Raw genomic sequence first — 17,325 nt, forward strand, 5'->3', positions numbered from 1 at the left:
TATGAACACTTTCTTACAGTGTGCATACTTCAAACTATTAGTATTGTTTTGTAAGCCTATTTGAGTGCGTATTTCTTTGCATACAAAAGGGGGCGTTTTTAAGTTTCTTCTTTCTGATAACTTTCACTGGTTTCCTTCAAAGTTGCACTATGTAGAAATCGCTACGCCATTTCCTGGTTGCTAAAATTCGAATAGTTTGCCTCATTTCAGTTTGTGACAAAACAAGCAAGTATAGAATCATTGTACCATCTAAACCGCTGTGAAATTGATTTCCCTTAACCAAAAGTATTGTACTTTCAGCTGTTTGAACGTAAAAGACGCAAAAACAAAACTTAAGAACGGGAAGCATATAAATAGCACACATAGAACAGATATACCGCTTTTTAGACTTGCTTTCAACAGTGGCGTGTATTCACGAGGCCAAGGGAAACCATGCTTCCCCCCAAAAAAATACCAAGCAAAACATTACAATTTTTTAAAAAATATTTCCTGTCTCTGTGTTTCATAACTGTCCTTCAATTCGCAAGAGGCTGGATGTAATTTCACTAGAGAAAGCATCCGAGCGAGAGAAACAGTGCCCCTATTAGCCCATCTTCGTTTGAATGTTATTAAATGACAAGACAGAAGCATTGAGAGTAACATTCTTGTTCAGTACATTGCAAAACACCGGAGTTGCAGCAATTAACATTTACCAACAGATGGCATCACTGTGCCATCTTACACCCATAACATCTCCTTTTTATAAAATAGGACAGGAGCTGTCAATTCCCGAACAAAACAAACCTAGTAATAATTTCCAACATGAAAAGAAAACTAAACTGTTCAAGTAAGAACTTAACACATTTTGATACTCTCTTCACTTTTATCTCTGTCTGTCAACAATCCCTAATGGGAATCCTACCGATTGAATTATTTTTGGTGGCTGGGAAAGACGCCCGCAGCGTGAAAAGACAGGGGGCTTGTCTGCGAGGACTGCGGGTTCCCGCACAGGCGTGTCACCTGACTGTCTAAGGGGAGTATTGATGGGTGAGGGAGCGGCAGACCTGTGATCCCCTGGCTCTTCCCCCTGTGCCTCAGCCCCATGTGACTTGCTGGGGTTCCATCTTTTGTCATGCGACCCCTATGACCATCAGGGTTCTGAGTAGACGCTGGCTCAGCAATCCGAAGGTAAACCCTGTTACGACGGTACAGTGATTCATTCACTTCGACCAAGTAGGAGCGTGGTGCCACTTTCTGTACCCAGGGTCCGAGTCTCCAGAGGCCCGTCCGGTCCCCTGGTAGTGGCTTCATTGGCACCGTTTCACCCACCCTGAGCTCAGGTAAGTGTTTTGCTGAATTGTCGTAGATGAACATGGAAACCTGTCTTCTGTGAAGTAACTTTACCAGCACGTCTGTCACCACACATGGCTCCAGGAGAGTGCTGGCTTAAGCGCCGTGCCATGAGGCGCTGGGCCGGGCTGCTTTCCTTGCCTTCTGTCGGGGTATTGCGCCACTGCAGGATTGCTTTCCAGGCATCTTTGCCCTCTCGTAGAGCTTTTTTGCAGAGGTTCTTTGCGATTTTGACTGCCGACTCCGCCTTCCCATTAGCTTCTGGGTGTCGTGGTGATGAGGTGACGTGCTCGAATTCCCATTCTGCAGCAAATTTTCAGAACTCAAATCCGGAGAATTGGGGTGCCAGCCCATCAGAATCACAGACCTCAATTCCTGGAGTTGCTCGTCCCTGTCTATGTGCTGTCTGATTTGTATAAGGCGCTGATCCGTAACATTGAGGTAGTCAGCTTGGTTGATGTGTTCAACATCCACTTGCTCTGTTTGTAAGCTGCACACTGCGTGTTGTTCATGCATAGAGCGTGTGCCTGATGCAGCCCTGCTGAGCGTGTCACTCACATACATCTCTGGCCCTGGCTTATACACCACCTTGAGGTTGTAGTTTTGTTGGGCCAGTAGCATGCTCTGCAGTCGTTTAGGGGCATTCAGGAGAGGCTTGCTGAATATAGCAATAAGGGGCTTGTGATCTGCGGTAATATTGTCGCGCCCGTACAGGTAGTGGTGGAAGCGTTGGCATGCAACAATGCTGAGGCACTCCTTCTCTATCTGGGCATAGTTCTACTCTGTTGGAGTGAGTGCCAGAGAGGCGAATGCCACAGGCTGGCCCTCCTGCACGAGGCAACAGCCAAGTCTATACTGGCTTGAGTCACTCTGAATCATGACAGGAGTGCTGCACTGCCTTCATGACAGATGGGGGGGGGGATTTCAAAGACAGCCTTCACTTTTTCAGGATCCGCATTCAATCTGGTGGAGGACAAGATGTGCCCATGTAAGCGGACATCTGGCACTTTCAACTGAAGCTTTTTTATACTTAGCCTTAGCTTGACCTGTCTGCATCTGACCATCAGGGCCAGCAGCTTGGCGTCATGGTCACATTCTGCCTCCTCATCACTGTCCCCACAGCCCACTATGAGGATGTCATCTGCTATGGGTTCCATGCCACTGAGTCCCCATCAACAGCTTGTGCCGTTTCCGCTGATACACATCTGGAGCCACAGAGACACCAACCATCTCTTCCACAGAGCTTCAACCACCTCTTCCTGCCCCAGGGTGTCCAAAAGGTAGTCATGTAGCTGCTGGGCTCGTTGAGCTTGCACTGCAGGAAGGCATCTCTGGCGTCCATGAGCGTGAAGACTCTGGCCTTCGGGAGCTTGTAAAGAACATTCTCCAACGTGATCATAATGTAATGTGAACGTCACAGAGCCCGGTTGAGATGTTTAGGATCAATGCATATCCGTAGCTTGTCTGGTTTCTTGACAATATCCATATTACTTACAGGTCTTGGTTGGGTTGTGTATCGGAGGACGCATGACTTTCAACCTTCGTCTCTACCGAGCCCGTACGGGAGTTGTAGCGATGAGACAAGATAGTAGCTACTAAAAACAATTGGATACCACGAAATTGGGGAGAAAAAGGGGTACAATTTTTAAAAAGAAGAAATCTCTTCCAATACACATTGCCTGTGAGCATCAGAGGTGAACCAGTTGCATATACAGCTCGAGCAAGACATCCATCAGTATTTCTCTGACTACGTTCCTCCATTGAGTCAAAAAAACGTATGATTGCTGGAGCGAGCTGTTGCTATCGTTAAGGTGTCTGATTCATTATTTTCACCTCGAATAGAAGTAGAGGGACTTTTGTCAGAGGTTGCTTGTTGTGAGCGAGTGCTGGGGGAACTTTATGGACATTGCCAGATGATTCTGCATCTTTGTTGCATTCTTCACATATGATTTGGCACAGTATTTGCAAATGTACACATAATTTCCTTCTACATTAGCTGCAGTGCAATGTCTCTACACATCAGATAGTGCCCGTGGCATTTTCCTGTTAAGATTAGAAAAAAATGTGCAAAAAAAACAAATACAATTCCATGTACAGATACATAGTTAAGCAGTTAGATTAAACAACTCCTTTGTAAGATACATGTTTTAAAATGAAACATGTATGGTAGCAGGCTCAAGCAAGCTAAAACCCACATGGTATCAAAAACTAACTAGCAGAAGTTAACCAATTAATTATTTAAATACACTTTGCTGTCGGCTACTATTTACTAGTTATAACCAGCCAGCTGTATATTGATAGTGTAGTCGTTCAGCCACGTCTCCGTGAAGCATAAGATATTACAATTTTTTAATGTTTCGTTGGTAGTTCAATCTACAGAGAACAATGGGCAAAACTCCCCAAATACAGATGTGCCAAGCGTGGTAGCGTCATACCCAAGAAGACTTGATGCTTTAATCACTGGGAAAGGTGCTTCAACAAAGTGCTGAGTAAAGGTTCTGAATACTTATGTGATATTTATAATATAATAATAATATATATAATAATAATAATATAATATAATAATAATAATAATAATATATAATAATATAATAATATATAATAATAATAATAATATATAATAATATAATAATAATATATGCCATTTAGCAGACGCTTTTATCCAAAGCGACTTACAGTCATGTGTGCATACATTCTACGTATGGGTGGTCCCGGGGATCGAACCCACTACCCTGGCGTTACAAGCGCCATGCTCTACCAACTGAGCTACAGAAGGACCTTATTTCAGGTTGGGTTTTTTTATCTACATTTTCTAAAATGTCTAAATACCTATTTTGCTTTGTCGTTATGGGGTATTGAGGGTTTTTTAAATCCATTTTACAATAAGGCTGTGACGTAACGAAATGTGAAAAAAGGCCAGCGTGCATGGGACAGAGAAGCTGTGGAGGGGCTTGGCTGATGAAGAGTACCTGTACTTCAGTGAGGCGCATGTGCTGACAGGGAAGTCTACTGTTGCCTCACCAGGTCTTATTGGGCCACCGGAGACCATCGGTGGTGACCCCCTCACCCTGTATGACAGTGTGAATGGTAAATGGTCACTAGGCCCTACCTGAATATCTGATCATCTGCAACAACAGAAAACTTCAACCCGTTAGTTTGGATAACAATGAAGTCCTATGAAGTCATTTTGTTTTAAAAGAGCGATATAGATCTTAATTGCGTTCGGTGATTGTCTACTCTATAGTCTATGCAGGAAAACTGGATTTGATACACCAATTTGTGATATTCTGACATATTTGCATCACATGTACTGTATATTGTTTTTTGATTTGCCATGGTTTGGTTTCTGCCTCGGTGTTAGCACTAAGCTTCAGTTTGCTGAAGCCTTCGCGCTTCAGCAAACAAAGGAAAGGAGAGGTTCTCAATAACAATGACAAAAATCATGAGAAGGGCTTGTGTTTGATATCGTTCCATTCACGCCATTACACTCCATTTCAGCCATTATTATGAGCCTTCCTCCCCTCAGCAGCCTCCACATCTGTACAAGGTGTCGAACAGGCGACTGACGTTACGACGTCAAGCGGACGTCTTCTTCACAGTGACCTGACCATTGCACTTAGCTCCTATTCATAGCCTAGTGGCCCATTGAGACACAATAATGTAAGAAAATAATGACAATATGTTTCAAGGTAAATAAACAATTGTTGCACCTAATAATACTAATAATAAGAAAATGTGTCTCGTTAATCAATAGGCCGTGTCAAAATTTACATAAGTGATATTTGGGTATCTGTGAATCCGGAGACAGAGACCCAAAAAATCAAGGCAACATTATAGAGATGAGGACAGTGAAAAATCATAGTTTAGCCCTGAGGATCCACAGTGCCTAATGACTACTGCCAGAAAGCCTCTCTTTGTTTTAGTTTACATATTATGCCACATCTTGGCGAAATTTGAACATGTTCTATGGCTACAAAGCGCAGGGAGGAAGGTAAGCCATTCATTTGTATGGGTTACCTTAAGACGAGCAAAACAGAGAAGACCATTGAGTTAGTGAGAGTCTCCCCTTTCCACAGTGGGGCCCATTAGGACGCTACAGACGTGTTTGTGAGATGACCGATTTTCGGGATGTCTCATGGTCTAACAACCGTCACCTTCCACCGCAGATGCAGAAGGCCGACATAGGCGGATGCGGTGGATTGACAATCGGCCCACGCAAAACTACTGATATATATAGCTTAAATTGACAGATTTTGATGGAGCTTTTTGTATTTTGTTACCTAGATTGAAGCACGGGTGAGTTAATAGACTCTTAAGGTTAAAGATCCCCATTAGCTGCTTCTCTTCCTGGGGTCCAAACAAATTAAGACAAAAACTCAAATGTAATAAAACCGTACATAACATTATTACACCACTACATAGCTACAATACATTTATAATACCACCATACCTACGTGTATGTAGAGTGAGCGTGCGCATGCATCTGTGTGTGTCTTTTCTTCACAGTCCACATTGTTCCATAAGTGTATTTTTATCTGTTTTTATATCTTATTTTACAGTTTGCATTCCACTTGATGTGGAATAGAGTTCCAAACTCTGTTTGTACTACAGTTAAGTCAGCTGTATATAGCAATTTCACATATTAAAACAAAATAGATCAATAATATTTGCCCAGCCTTTGCTGCTATGCTTGCAAATGTGCATGATGTGCTGTGACCCAAATTAAAAAGTATTTAATAACTCCAAATAACGAAAAAAGTAGCTATAGGTTGTTGTAACATTTCAACTTAAAACATGTTTTTCATTTTTTTGCACTGCATGGATCATTGGTGCGGTTGAATGCATCATTGCTGTATGGTGCACTCAAAATGTATTGTAGTTGAGTAGCCAACCTAGGCTACTGCTCAAATGTTGCTGTAACAGGCCTACATGTTTCTCTTTTGAATGGTGTTTTGTTGCAGGTTTTGTTTTTTGGTTATTCATTGTCAAGCTTTAAAAACCGAAGCCAGGCTGCAACATTTTTACTAGCCTAGCCAGGACTGTGGCATGTGTCTGTACACTTTCCCTCCACTAAAGCTCAGTAAACAGGACACACGAAAGCAGCGCAGTTGAAGTTGAATTAACTATACAAGTGCATCAGGCTGTGATTTCATAAAGTAGATGACTCAACTGTTGACTCATTTATACTCGCTTATGTGTGTCTAATTCGGACGGCGGGCCTTGTGTTTGACACGTATGCTAGCCTATTAGCCACATTATGATTGACTTGTGATCATTGCCCTTGTTAGTTTGATTGTATTGACACTCCCAGCCTTAGTTACAGTTGTCAGTTTTTGTTCAAAATATTGAGTCATTTGAAACTGAAACAGTGCATCACGAATGGGTGGCGGCAGCAAACAATGTACCAGGCCACCTGTGATTTACAACCCGATAGCAATATTTTGGGACTAGCAAGAAATGCATTGAAGTGCATCCATCTATTCTGCCAACGCCTCACTGTACATCATGGAATTTTGAGTCAAATATAACCTATTTATAAAAACTCTTTATAAAGTTGGTTTTGAAACAAACAGGGAATCTGATATTTATGACTTATATTATATGATTGTCTGTTTCTGACACGGCCCGCTTTCAAAAACCTGTGGGCTCTCCTTCACTGCAGCCGACGTGAGCAAACAGTTAAACGTGTCAACCCTTGCAAGGCTGCAGGCCCAGACGGCATCCCCTCAGAGCATGCACAGACCAGCTGGCTGGTGTGATTACGGACATATTCAATCAATCCTTATCCCAGTCTGCTGTCCCCACATGCTTCAAGAGGGCCACCATTGTTCCTGTTCCCAAGAAAGCCAAGGTAACTGAGCTAAATGACTACCGCCCCGTAGCACTCACTTCCGTCATCATGAAGTGCTTTGAGAGACTAGTCAAGGACCATATCACCTCCACCCTACCTGACACCCTAGACCCACTCCAATTTGCTTACCGTCCCAACAGAGCCACAGATGACTCAATCACAATCACACTGCACACTGCCCGAATCCATCTGGACAAGAGGAATACCTATGTGAGAATGCTGTTCATCGACTATAGCTCATGGGGGTCTCGACCCTGCCCTGTGCAACTGGGTCATGGACTTCCTGACAGGCCGCCCCCAGGTGGTGAGGGTAGGTAACAACATATCCAACCCGCTGATCCTCAACACTGGGGCCCCACAAAGGTGCGTTCTGAGCCCTCTCCTGTACTCCCTGTTCACCCACGACTGCGTGACCATGCACGCCTCCAACTCAATCATCAAGTTGGCAGACGACACTACAGCGGTAGTAGGCTTGATTACCAACAACGACGAGACGGCCCTCGGAGTATGGTGTCAAGAAAATAACCTCACACTCAACGTCAACCAAACAAAGGAGATGATTGTGGACTTCAGGAAACAGCAGAGGGAGCACCCCCCTATCCACATTGACGGGACAGTAGTGGAGAGTGTAGAAAGTTTTAAGTTCCTCGGCATACACATCACGGACAAACTGAAATGGTCCACCCACACAGACAGAGTGGTGAAGAACCACTACCGCAAGGTCTCAGACCAAGTGACGTCACCGATTGAAACGCCACTAGCTCGCACCACCTCTAAATAGCTAGCCATTTCACATTGGCTACACCAACATACTAACTCAACTCCAGCCACTTTAATAACGAAAAAATTGATGTAATAAATGTATCACTAGCCACTTTAAACAACTATACTCTATACCATCCACTGCATCTTGCCTATGCCGTTCTATACTATCACTCATTCATATATTTTCTTTATGTACATATTCTTATTCATTCATTTACACTTGTGTGTAGAAGGTAGTTGTTGTGAAATTGTTAGGTTAAAGTTTTTCTTGGTAAGCGCTTCTCATGTGTGTGTTTGTCAGATATCTGCAAATGTTGAATTAAGCCAAGTGTTTAACCTTGATCGAATGAATCCCATGAATATGTGATACATTAACTGATTATTGATGACAAAATAAACGGATTATGCGCATCTCAACTACAATGTAGACGGCCTGGAACACGGCCATTCTCAAACGAAGAATCGCAGCAATCATTGGTCCGCTCAGACCATGTGATCTACAGTAGACTTCCTTGGAGGATGATGGAGTGTTTTGCTGGATATTGATTCTTCTGAGTTTGAGGTGGATATGATTTAATCGCTTTGAGATCCATTTCACCTCAATCAAATACGTTTTGGCGAAAGGAAGACGAAAGACCATGGCCCAGGCTACACAGATGAATGTCCCCGAAATCAACACTCCGATAACAGTAGAACACGATAAAAAGAAGCGACAGTTTACCATACGACTAAATGGTAATGTAACGTTAGCTACGCGAAATCGTACGTGTTTTTCCTTTTATCAATTGTTTACCAAAGATTGTGGTTAAACTAGTTAGCTAACCAACTTTTTCATAGCGCAAAAGAGTCTTACCTGATTGCAATCGTACTGGGATTTAGATAAGGAACGTACTTGTTCCCAATGGTTGTTGTAAACAAACGGACAAAACGCTACTAGCTAGAACTCAAGTGGCATAGCCAAGGATTTGTAGCATTAGCCAACTGGGAAAATTCTTAGCTTCCTGGCATTGAGCGGTTGAATTGAATGCTCTTGCGGTCACGCATCTAACATGGTGTTGTTGTTCTTCTCAGTTAGTTTGCTAGTTTGTGCATGCACATTCGCTCAAAAAAAAAACTTCTGATTTGAGAGAATCTGCTTAACTTTCTCTAAAAACCCAATTCCTCATTTATCTGCCCGCATCCCTATCTTTGATAGATCTTTATTTGAGGTCTGATGGAGAATCAGACTGATGTGTACATACATTTTTAATAGTCGTGCAAGGTGTAAGCCCTACTTATTTAGCATATAATTGCACCCTTTTAAATTCGGAGCGGCAGGTAGCCTAGAGCGTTGGGCCACTAACCGAAAGGTTGCTGGATCGAATCCCCAAGCTGTCATTCTGCCCCTGAACAAGGCAGTTATGAACCCACTGTTCCCTGGTAGGCTGTCATTGTGAATAAGAATTTGACTTGCCTAGTTAAATAAAGGTTACATTTAAACCTTCTTTTTTTTAAAAGGTAACCCTTTTCTCTTTGGTTCCAGGCTCTCATGACCGTGCGGTCCTCTTGTACGAGTATGTTGGGAAGAAGACTGTGGACCTGCAGCATACGGAGGTTCCAGATGCCTACAGAGGGAGAGGCATTGCCAAGCACCTGGCCAAGGTTCGACTGTCTGACAATATGGAATGGAACCATAGCCCAATGCAAAATACACCCTCACTCCTATTATGTCCCTAGATCTTTTTAACATTTATCTGTGCCTTTCAGATAAGCAATGGGAGTCCATAGGTCTCAATATTACTGGTTAGGCATTTGAGCCCATGTCCTTGTCCAGAAACAACTCATAAATGCTACCCATCATTTGCTATAACAATTCTGCAGGAGGACCTTCTTGCAATCTGGATCTGTGTAGCTCACTCTGTGTATGGAGAGAAGTCTTTGTACCTCTTTAACCCAGTAAGAGACAGTAAATACAGTTTCCTAAGCTGTCAGCTGATAAACTGCTTTAATTGGACATTTTGGACTCTCCCATCTAGTTATCTTTATAACAGCTGCATGGCAATATGAATGTTGCTTGTAATTCTGAAAATCCAAGCATTGGCCTGTTTATTCAGTCTAGGCAGTGCTTAGCCAGATCAGCTCAGAGCGCTGGTGGGTAATATCAAGGGAACAGTTATGGTAGAGATAAGAGGAAGAAGGAAATTAACATGGTTTGTTTGAAGATCTGTGTTTTTATATCAAATATAATAGTGCAAGTGTCTCACCTTTTATCTGCAGTCCCTGATTACTGCATGTATTAAAATAAAACCAGAGTGACACAGACAGTTACTTTGTAAACTCAAGCTACAAAACAACTCCTAAACTCCTGTTGATTGCAGGCGGCCATGGATTTTGTGGTGGAAGAGGATCTGAAGGCTCACCTTACCTGCTGGTACATCCAGAAATACGTCAAAGAGAATCCCCAACCTCAATACCTAGAGCACATCCACCCCATGTGACCCCATGACAGAGAGGAGTGGAGAGGGAGAGAGACTGAGGTAGAAAGCATGGCTTCATGCTTTCGGTTTGGAGGACTTTGTGCGATGTTTTTTTTTTGGGGTGGGGGGTGTAAGGGAGAGGGAAACCATACTATAGCTATCTCTACAGACATAAAGACTCCCTGTTGGAGAGCAGTGGTAGAGGAACTGTCTGAGTGCCATTGACATTACTCATGGCCTGTCCTCCATGGGAATGGACATCAGTGTGTGTGTGTGTGTAAAGAAAAAAAGAATGTTGTAGAGTCTTGCTGTCTTATTATATACAGTGGCAAGACTGTATGCTGGATTCCTGTTTTTGTACTGTAAGAAGCAATGTCTCATCACACTTTGGCCGTATTGCTTTCACTTATCCTGTCTTGGCTGGTCATTTGAAGAGGAGTGAACAACGGCAGGAGGAAAGGAACAGCTTTCTGGAGTGGAATGCAATCCTGATCATTCAGGATGTTTGTCCTCTCGTCAAAACCATCAAGACAAACAGCTGTTCATCAGGACCTTGATTAGCTGAATCAGGTGTGTTAGAGCAGCATTGGCACAATAGTGTGCACATACAATAGCTTTCCAGGAGGGTGGACCACACCTGATTTACTTTAGACCATCAACTTGCAGGCTATATCCCCTACATGCAGTCAGCCTGTCGTAGGCTGGTGAGGCACTTCCCTCTATTCCTGCTATGCTGCCCAAGACTATCTGTCCCCATGTTAATCAGGACAACCACTCTTCAGTAGGCCTACCCTTCACCTTAAATGTTACTGTACAGGAAGCTGCTGTGCTATCTGACATGAGACATTGCCATAGAACCTTCATTGACCGTGGGGGTAATCTTCTACTGTCTGTAAAAGCACTAATTCAGGGCTGTTCTACTACAGTTTAAATCTTGTGTGGCATTTTCTCTATACAGTTTACAAGCATGGCTTAAGAAAACAGAAAACAAAATTCCAATATCAAGTAACAGGTTGTATTTTTCATTTGCTGAGTATCTTAAACTACAGTAGGGATTCTCTCTGGCTTTGACCTAGGTGAGATGTACTATTTACTAGGTGACTGAATGCATACTGGTCAGGAAGGCAGTAAAACTGTTGACACAGTCTTCAGGGGATGGCTCTGTAGGCCTACTGTCTGACAGAGATGGGTATAAAGTCTGCAGACAGTCTGATTATTTTCCATGTCTCTCTTGTTTTAAATTAAATAATACCTTATTTGACTAACCATTGAAACATTGATTTACAATCATTTAGAAGTGCCTTTATACATTTTAAAGTAGTTTCCTAGTATACTTCACCTCTGAGCTGCAGAATACCAAGGTGATAACATTTTAAAGGTGCACTTTATGCAATGAATCTATTGACAAGGGAGGCAGGGAGCATACTAATGGATTGCACATGTTACTGTGGTTTGCACTGGCTTGGCACAGGGTTACAACACACTTCCCAGTCTAGTGTTCTACACCGTGTGTGTGATAAGCCAGATATCAACTCACTAGAGAAGCTTGGATAGGACAGGACACAATATGGGTAAGTATAGAAACCTGAGGCAGGTAAATATCACCCCCACTTCAGTGTGACAGTCCGTTGCATTGAAGTGTGAGTGTAGCCCATAATAGCTAGTGGAACAATTTACCTGCTGCGCAACCTGGCTATAGGTTTATCCTACTCTTGAGTCCCATAGTGTTTTCCTTGCTTGTGATTGGTCATTTCTCAACTGTTACAAAACATAAACATGATGTGTAGGCAGCATTTTCCGCATTTGTGTTAAACATTTTGTATTACAGTTTACGTCCAAATGTACTAGTGTAGTAAATTAAACTGACCTCTACATTTACATGGTATAAATAATGAGTGGTACGTCCTACATGCATTCAATTAATTATGGTAAATGTAGTACGACAAAGTACATTAAGTCGTCCTCGCAGTGTATTGCAAGTATAACATACACTACACATCCTAGCTTGCACTGCGTCCACAGCAGTCGTATATTGGTTCTCCAAGATGGCGTCGTTGGGAAGGAGGCGCGGTGTCCCAGTCAACAGGGAGAGGTCAGTTTGACTCAATCATTGCCATATCACGACTATTTTTTGTGTACAAGGTATGTTTTATGATACCTACACGTTCACTATTCCAACATATGGCCTTTAAAAGCAAAATGCAGCTGTCACTCCCGAATTCCTTCCTCCATAATTGCTCATGTGATGTTTTGATTAGCATGTTTGCTATCGTCGCTAACCTCAATAGCCTGTTCATCAAAGCTTCAAAGTCACGTTCTGGATAGGTTAGCCATCCCAACTAAAATAGTGTGAAAACATGCCGTAACGTTACAAAGTAGATATACTAGCGCATATCAAACATATCGGTCGTATAACACAATACTAACGTTTTACTCGCCGCTTGTAATTTATGTAGTAGCTACTTTTCAGAACAGCTAGCTTCCAAATAGCGGTAGAGCTGACCAATGTAACATTATGAACTGCCGTTATGCAAAGCTGCATCCAATACAGCACAGCAGCAGCTCCCATGTTATACGTAGCCAATATAGATGTTACTGGAATTTTGAAAGTTGTGAATGATCAACATGCTCGCTAATCCAGAGTTTTATTTACGTTAGCTAGCTAACAGTTAGCTACTTGACGGGTGCGTTCGTATATTCGCTCTGGGGTGTCTGACTCAGCCAGGGTGAATTTACGAACACAGCCTTATTTAGCATGCCGTGTTAATCTTGTTGGGGAGCTAGCTAGCGCTCTTGCGCGTGGCAAAATGTTTGCAAAGTGAGAGATTCGAGTTTTATACGTGAGTTATTTCCACTTGATATAGCTACATATAGCTACATTTCTCCTGCATATTGTTTATATTGTCCATAGCTACGTTAACGTTCCCAGGCACAGTCCCTGGTTCGTATCCAGGCTGTATCACATCTGGCCGTGATTGAGAGTCCCATAGGCCGGCGCACAATTGGCCAGGGTAGTAACTTTATTTATCACCATAGCTTATTACTAACAAACAACTTGAGTGACTGTTGAGAATTCTAAACATGAGAAAATACCCTACTTTCCCTTTGATTCAACAGCTCTTATTTATGTCAAACATGCACAGGCAACACATGTCAAAGTTTCACAAAAGTTTTTACCACAGTGGGCTGAAAAAACTGGTGTTGTGCACTAAACTGATATCAAGGTCATGGACTATAATGTAAAAAAAAATTTTTTTGTAAAAGTAGTTGTTCCCCTTATTTCTTCACAAGTGGTACTCATCTGTACATCATTAAAAACTGGTGCAACCACATGCCTTAGGCCCTGAAGCTGCACAATTGCTATGAAGCTTGGAAAATATTTGGGAATTTAATATTGTGATTCTCTTCCTTTTCCATCTACTTTCTAATCCCCTCTCTCCCTCATTATCTCATCTCTCTCTGTACACAGGGGAGTGATGGCGGCAACGGACTGCTACATCGTTCACGAGATCTACAACGGGGAGAATGCGCAGGACCAGTTTGAGTATGAGCTGGAGCAGGCACTGGAGGCCCAGTACAAGTACATTGTGATCGAGCCCACACGCATTGGCGACGAGACGGCCCGCTGGATCGCCGTGGGCAACTGCCTGCACAAGACGGCCGTCCTGTCGGGCACCGCCTGCCTCCTGACGCCGCTCTCGCTGCCGCCTGAGTACTCGCGCTACGTGGCACTGCCCGCTGGTGCCCTCAGCGTGGCCTGCTCCACCCTCTACGGAATCTCCTGGCAGTTCGATCCCTGCTGCAAGTACCAGGTGGAGTACGATAGCCAAAAACTCTCGCGGCTGCCCCTGCACACACTCACCACCTCCACGCCAGTGGTTCTGGTGCGCAGGGACGACATCCACAGAAAGAGACTCCACAACACGATAGCGCTGGCCGCCCTGGCCTACTGCGCCAAGAAGATCTACGAACTCTATGTAGTATGAGCATACTCTGAAGAGGGTTAAACAAATCAAATAAAAAATCAAATAAAAAAAAATATAGCAGGAAAAGAATCCACCCAGTAGTAAGCCAAGTGGAAGCCATGTGCTGAGTCGAGAGTTTGCCCCTAACCCCCTCCACCCCACCTCACTTCCACGGGCGCTTACTTTTGGGCTGTTTGATGGATCAGAGGGATAGAGTTCAAACTAGAAGGAATTATTTTTCCCTTATTTTCTTTACTTGTAAGTGACATCACCAGTGCACTTATCCATATGGTACCCTTGCGCCTCTTCCCAATCCCTGTACCCCTCTCAATACACTAAGTTAGGGCACAAGGGTAGCTAAGTAAAAAGATTTAGACTGAATTGTGTTGCAGTTGAAACGGACAGGCTTAAGTATTACCAACATGTCTATTCCTTGTAGTTTTACTGTACCCCTTTCTTGCTGATCAGTATGTCACCCTTTCATTAAACATTAGGATATTTCAAACTCTCATTTCTGTATTTTATTTTTTATTAAACAAATTCTACACTGTCTTGAATCACAAAGGCAATAGCATTACCTTTGTTTTCAGACTTGTCTTTCTAGGTTTACTCAGTTTTTGGAACAAAGTCAAGACCTTTAAACATACTTGTTTGGCCATCACTCACCAGTCACCAGCCAAACAGATCAACACGAACATAGGACTTGCTGTGCATGGCTGATTTCCTTTCTGTTCCTTTCCCAACATTGTGTTGGTCTGTCTTGTCCTTTACACACATGCAGTTATGGGCAAAAAGACTGTCCAGATGGAGCTCTTTGTGGGATTGTTAGACACTTAATGGGGACTTTCTGAGTGTAGGGGTTTTTATTTTATTTATTTTATTTCACCTTTATTTAACCAGGTAGGCTAGTTGTGAACAGGTTCTCATTTGCAACTGCGACCTGGCCAAGATAAAGCATAGCAGTGTGAACAGACAGAGTTACACATGGAGTAAACAATTAACAAGTCAATAACACAGAGAAAAAAAGGGGAGTCTATATACAATGTGTGCAAAAGGCATGAGGAGGTAGGCGAATAATTACAATATTGCAGATTAACACTGGAGTGATAAATGATCAGATGATCATGTACAGGTAGAGATATTGGTGTGCAAAAGAGCAGAAAAGTAAATAAATAACTGTGGGGATGAGGTAGGTGAAAATGGGTGTGCTATTTACCAATAGATTATGTACAGCTGCAGCGATCGGTTAGCTGCTCAGCTAGCTGATGTTTGAAGTTGGTGAGGGAGATAAAAGTCTCCAACTTCAGCGATTTTTGCAATTCGTTCCAGTCACAGGCAGCAGAGTACTGGAACGAAAGGCGGCCGAATGAGGCGTTGGCTTTAGGGATGATCAGTGAGATACACCTGCTGGAGCGCGTGCTACGGATGGGTGTTGCCATCGTGACCAGTGAGCTGAGATAAGGCGGAGCTTTGCCTAGCATGGCCTTGTAGATGACCTGAAGCCAGTGGGTCTGGCGACGAATATGTAGCGAGGGCCAGCCGACTAGAGCATACAAGTCGCAGTGGTGGGTAGTATAAGGTGCTTTAGTGACAAAACGGATGGCACTGTGATAAACTGCATCCAGTTTGCTGAGTAGAGTGTTGGAAGCAATTTTGTAGATGACGTCGCCGAAGTCGAGGATCGGTAGGATAGTCAGTTTTACTAGGGTAAGCTTGGCAGCGTGAGTGAAGGAGGCTTTGTTGCGGAATAGAAAGCCGATTCTTGATTTGATTTTCGATTGGAGATGTTTGATATGGGTCTGGAAGGAGAGTTTGCAGTCTAGCCAGACACCTAGGTACTTATAGGTGTCCACATATTCAAGGTCGGAGCCATCCAGTGTGGTGATGCTAGTCGGGCATGCGGGTGCAGGCAGCGATCGGTTGAAAAGCATGCATTTGGTTTTACTAGCGTTTAAGAGCAGTTGGAGGCCACGGAAGGAGTGTTGTATGGCATTGAAGCTCGATTGGAGGTTAGATAGCACAGTGTCCAATGACGGGCCGAAAGTGTATACAATGGTGTCGTCTGCGTAGAGGTGGATCAGGGAATCGCCCGCAGCAAGAGCAACATCATTGATATATACAGAGAAAAGAGTCGGCCCGAGAATTGAACCCTGTGGCACCCCCATAGAGACTGCCAGAGGACCGGACAACATGCCCTCCGATTTGACACACTGAACTCTGTCTGCAAAGTAATTGGTGAACCAGGCAAGGCAGTCATCCGAAAAACCGAGGCTACTGAGTCTGCCGATAAGAATATGGTGATTGACAGAAACGAAAGCCTTGGCAAGGTCGATGAAGACTGCTTCACAGTACTGTCTTTTATCGATGGCGGTTATGATGTCGTTTAGTACCTTGAGTGTGGCTGAGGTGCACCCGTGACCGGCTCGGAAACCGGATTGCATAGCGGAGAAGGTACGGTGGGATTCGAGATGGTCAGTCACCTGTTTGTTGACTTGACTTTCGAAGACCTTAGATAGGCAGGGCAGGATGGATATAGGTCTGTAACAGTTTGGGTCCAGGGTGTCACCCCCTTTGAAGAGGGGGATGACTGCGGCAGCTTTCCAGTCCTTGGGGATCTCAGACGATAAGAAAGAGGTTGAACAGGCTGGTAATAGGGGTTGCGACAATGGCGGCGGATAGTTTCAGAAATAGAGGGTCCAGATTGTCAAGCCCAGCTGATTTATACGGGTCCAGGTTTTGCAGCTCTTTCAGAACATCTGCTATCTGGATTTGGGTAAAGGAGAACCTGGAGAGGCTTGGGCGAGGAGCTGCGGGGGGGCCGGGGCTGTTGGCCGAGGTAGGAGTAGCCAGGCGGAAGGCATGGCCAGCCGTTGAGAAATGCTTGTTGAAGTTTTCGATAATCATGGATTTGTCGGTGGTGACCGTGTTCCCTAGCCTCAGTGCAGTGGGCAGCTGGGAG

The 17,325-nt window shown here is 43.7% G+C and overlaps 2 protein-coding genes across 3 annotated transcripts; both read left to right on the plus strand.

The window, feature by feature from the left end:
- The first annotated feature begins 8,432 nt into the window (after positions 1 to 8,432).
- natd1 lies at positions 8,433 to 11,667 on the plus strand. Of its 2 annotated transcripts, none has more exons than XM_046306503.1 (3): positions 8,433 to 8,707; positions 9,468 to 9,586; positions 10,303 to 11,667. In XM_046306503.1, exons 1-3 carry the CDS (start codon positions 8,584 to 8,586, stop codon positions 10,420 to 10,422), a joined length of 363 nt encoding a protein of 120 aa, XP_046162459.1. In that variant the 5' UTR covers positions 8,433 to 8,583; the 3' UTR covers positions 10,423 to 11,667. The 2 variants fall into 2 exon arrangements, with proteins under 2 accessions (XP_046162459.1, XP_046162460.1); XM_046306504.1 differs by having other exon boundaries at positions 8,436 to 8,680.
- A 286-nt stretch (positions 11,668 to 11,953) lies between these two features.
- On the plus strand, positions 11,954 to 14,877 carry LOC124000254 (transmembrane protein 11, mitochondrial). Its single transcript, XM_046306501.1, has 3 exons — positions 11,954 to 11,972; positions 12,424 to 12,493; positions 13,871 to 14,877. Exons 1-3 carry the CDS (start codon positions 11,969 to 11,971, stop codon positions 14,385 to 14,387), a joined length of 591 nt encoding a protein of 196 aa, XP_046162457.1. The 5' UTR covers positions 11,954 to 11,968; the 3' UTR covers positions 14,388 to 14,877.
- The last annotated feature ends 2,448 nt before the right edge of the window (positions 14,878 to 17,325 follow it).

The sequence above is a fragment of the Oncorhynchus gorbuscha genome, linkage group LG16 (assembly GCF_021184085.1).
Source record: "Oncorhynchus gorbuscha isolate QuinsamMale2020 ecotype Even-year linkage group LG16, OgorEven_v1.0, whole genome shotgun sequence".
Lineage (NCBI taxonomy): Eukaryota > Metazoa > Chordata > Actinopteri > Salmoniformes > Salmonidae > Oncorhynchus > Oncorhynchus gorbuscha.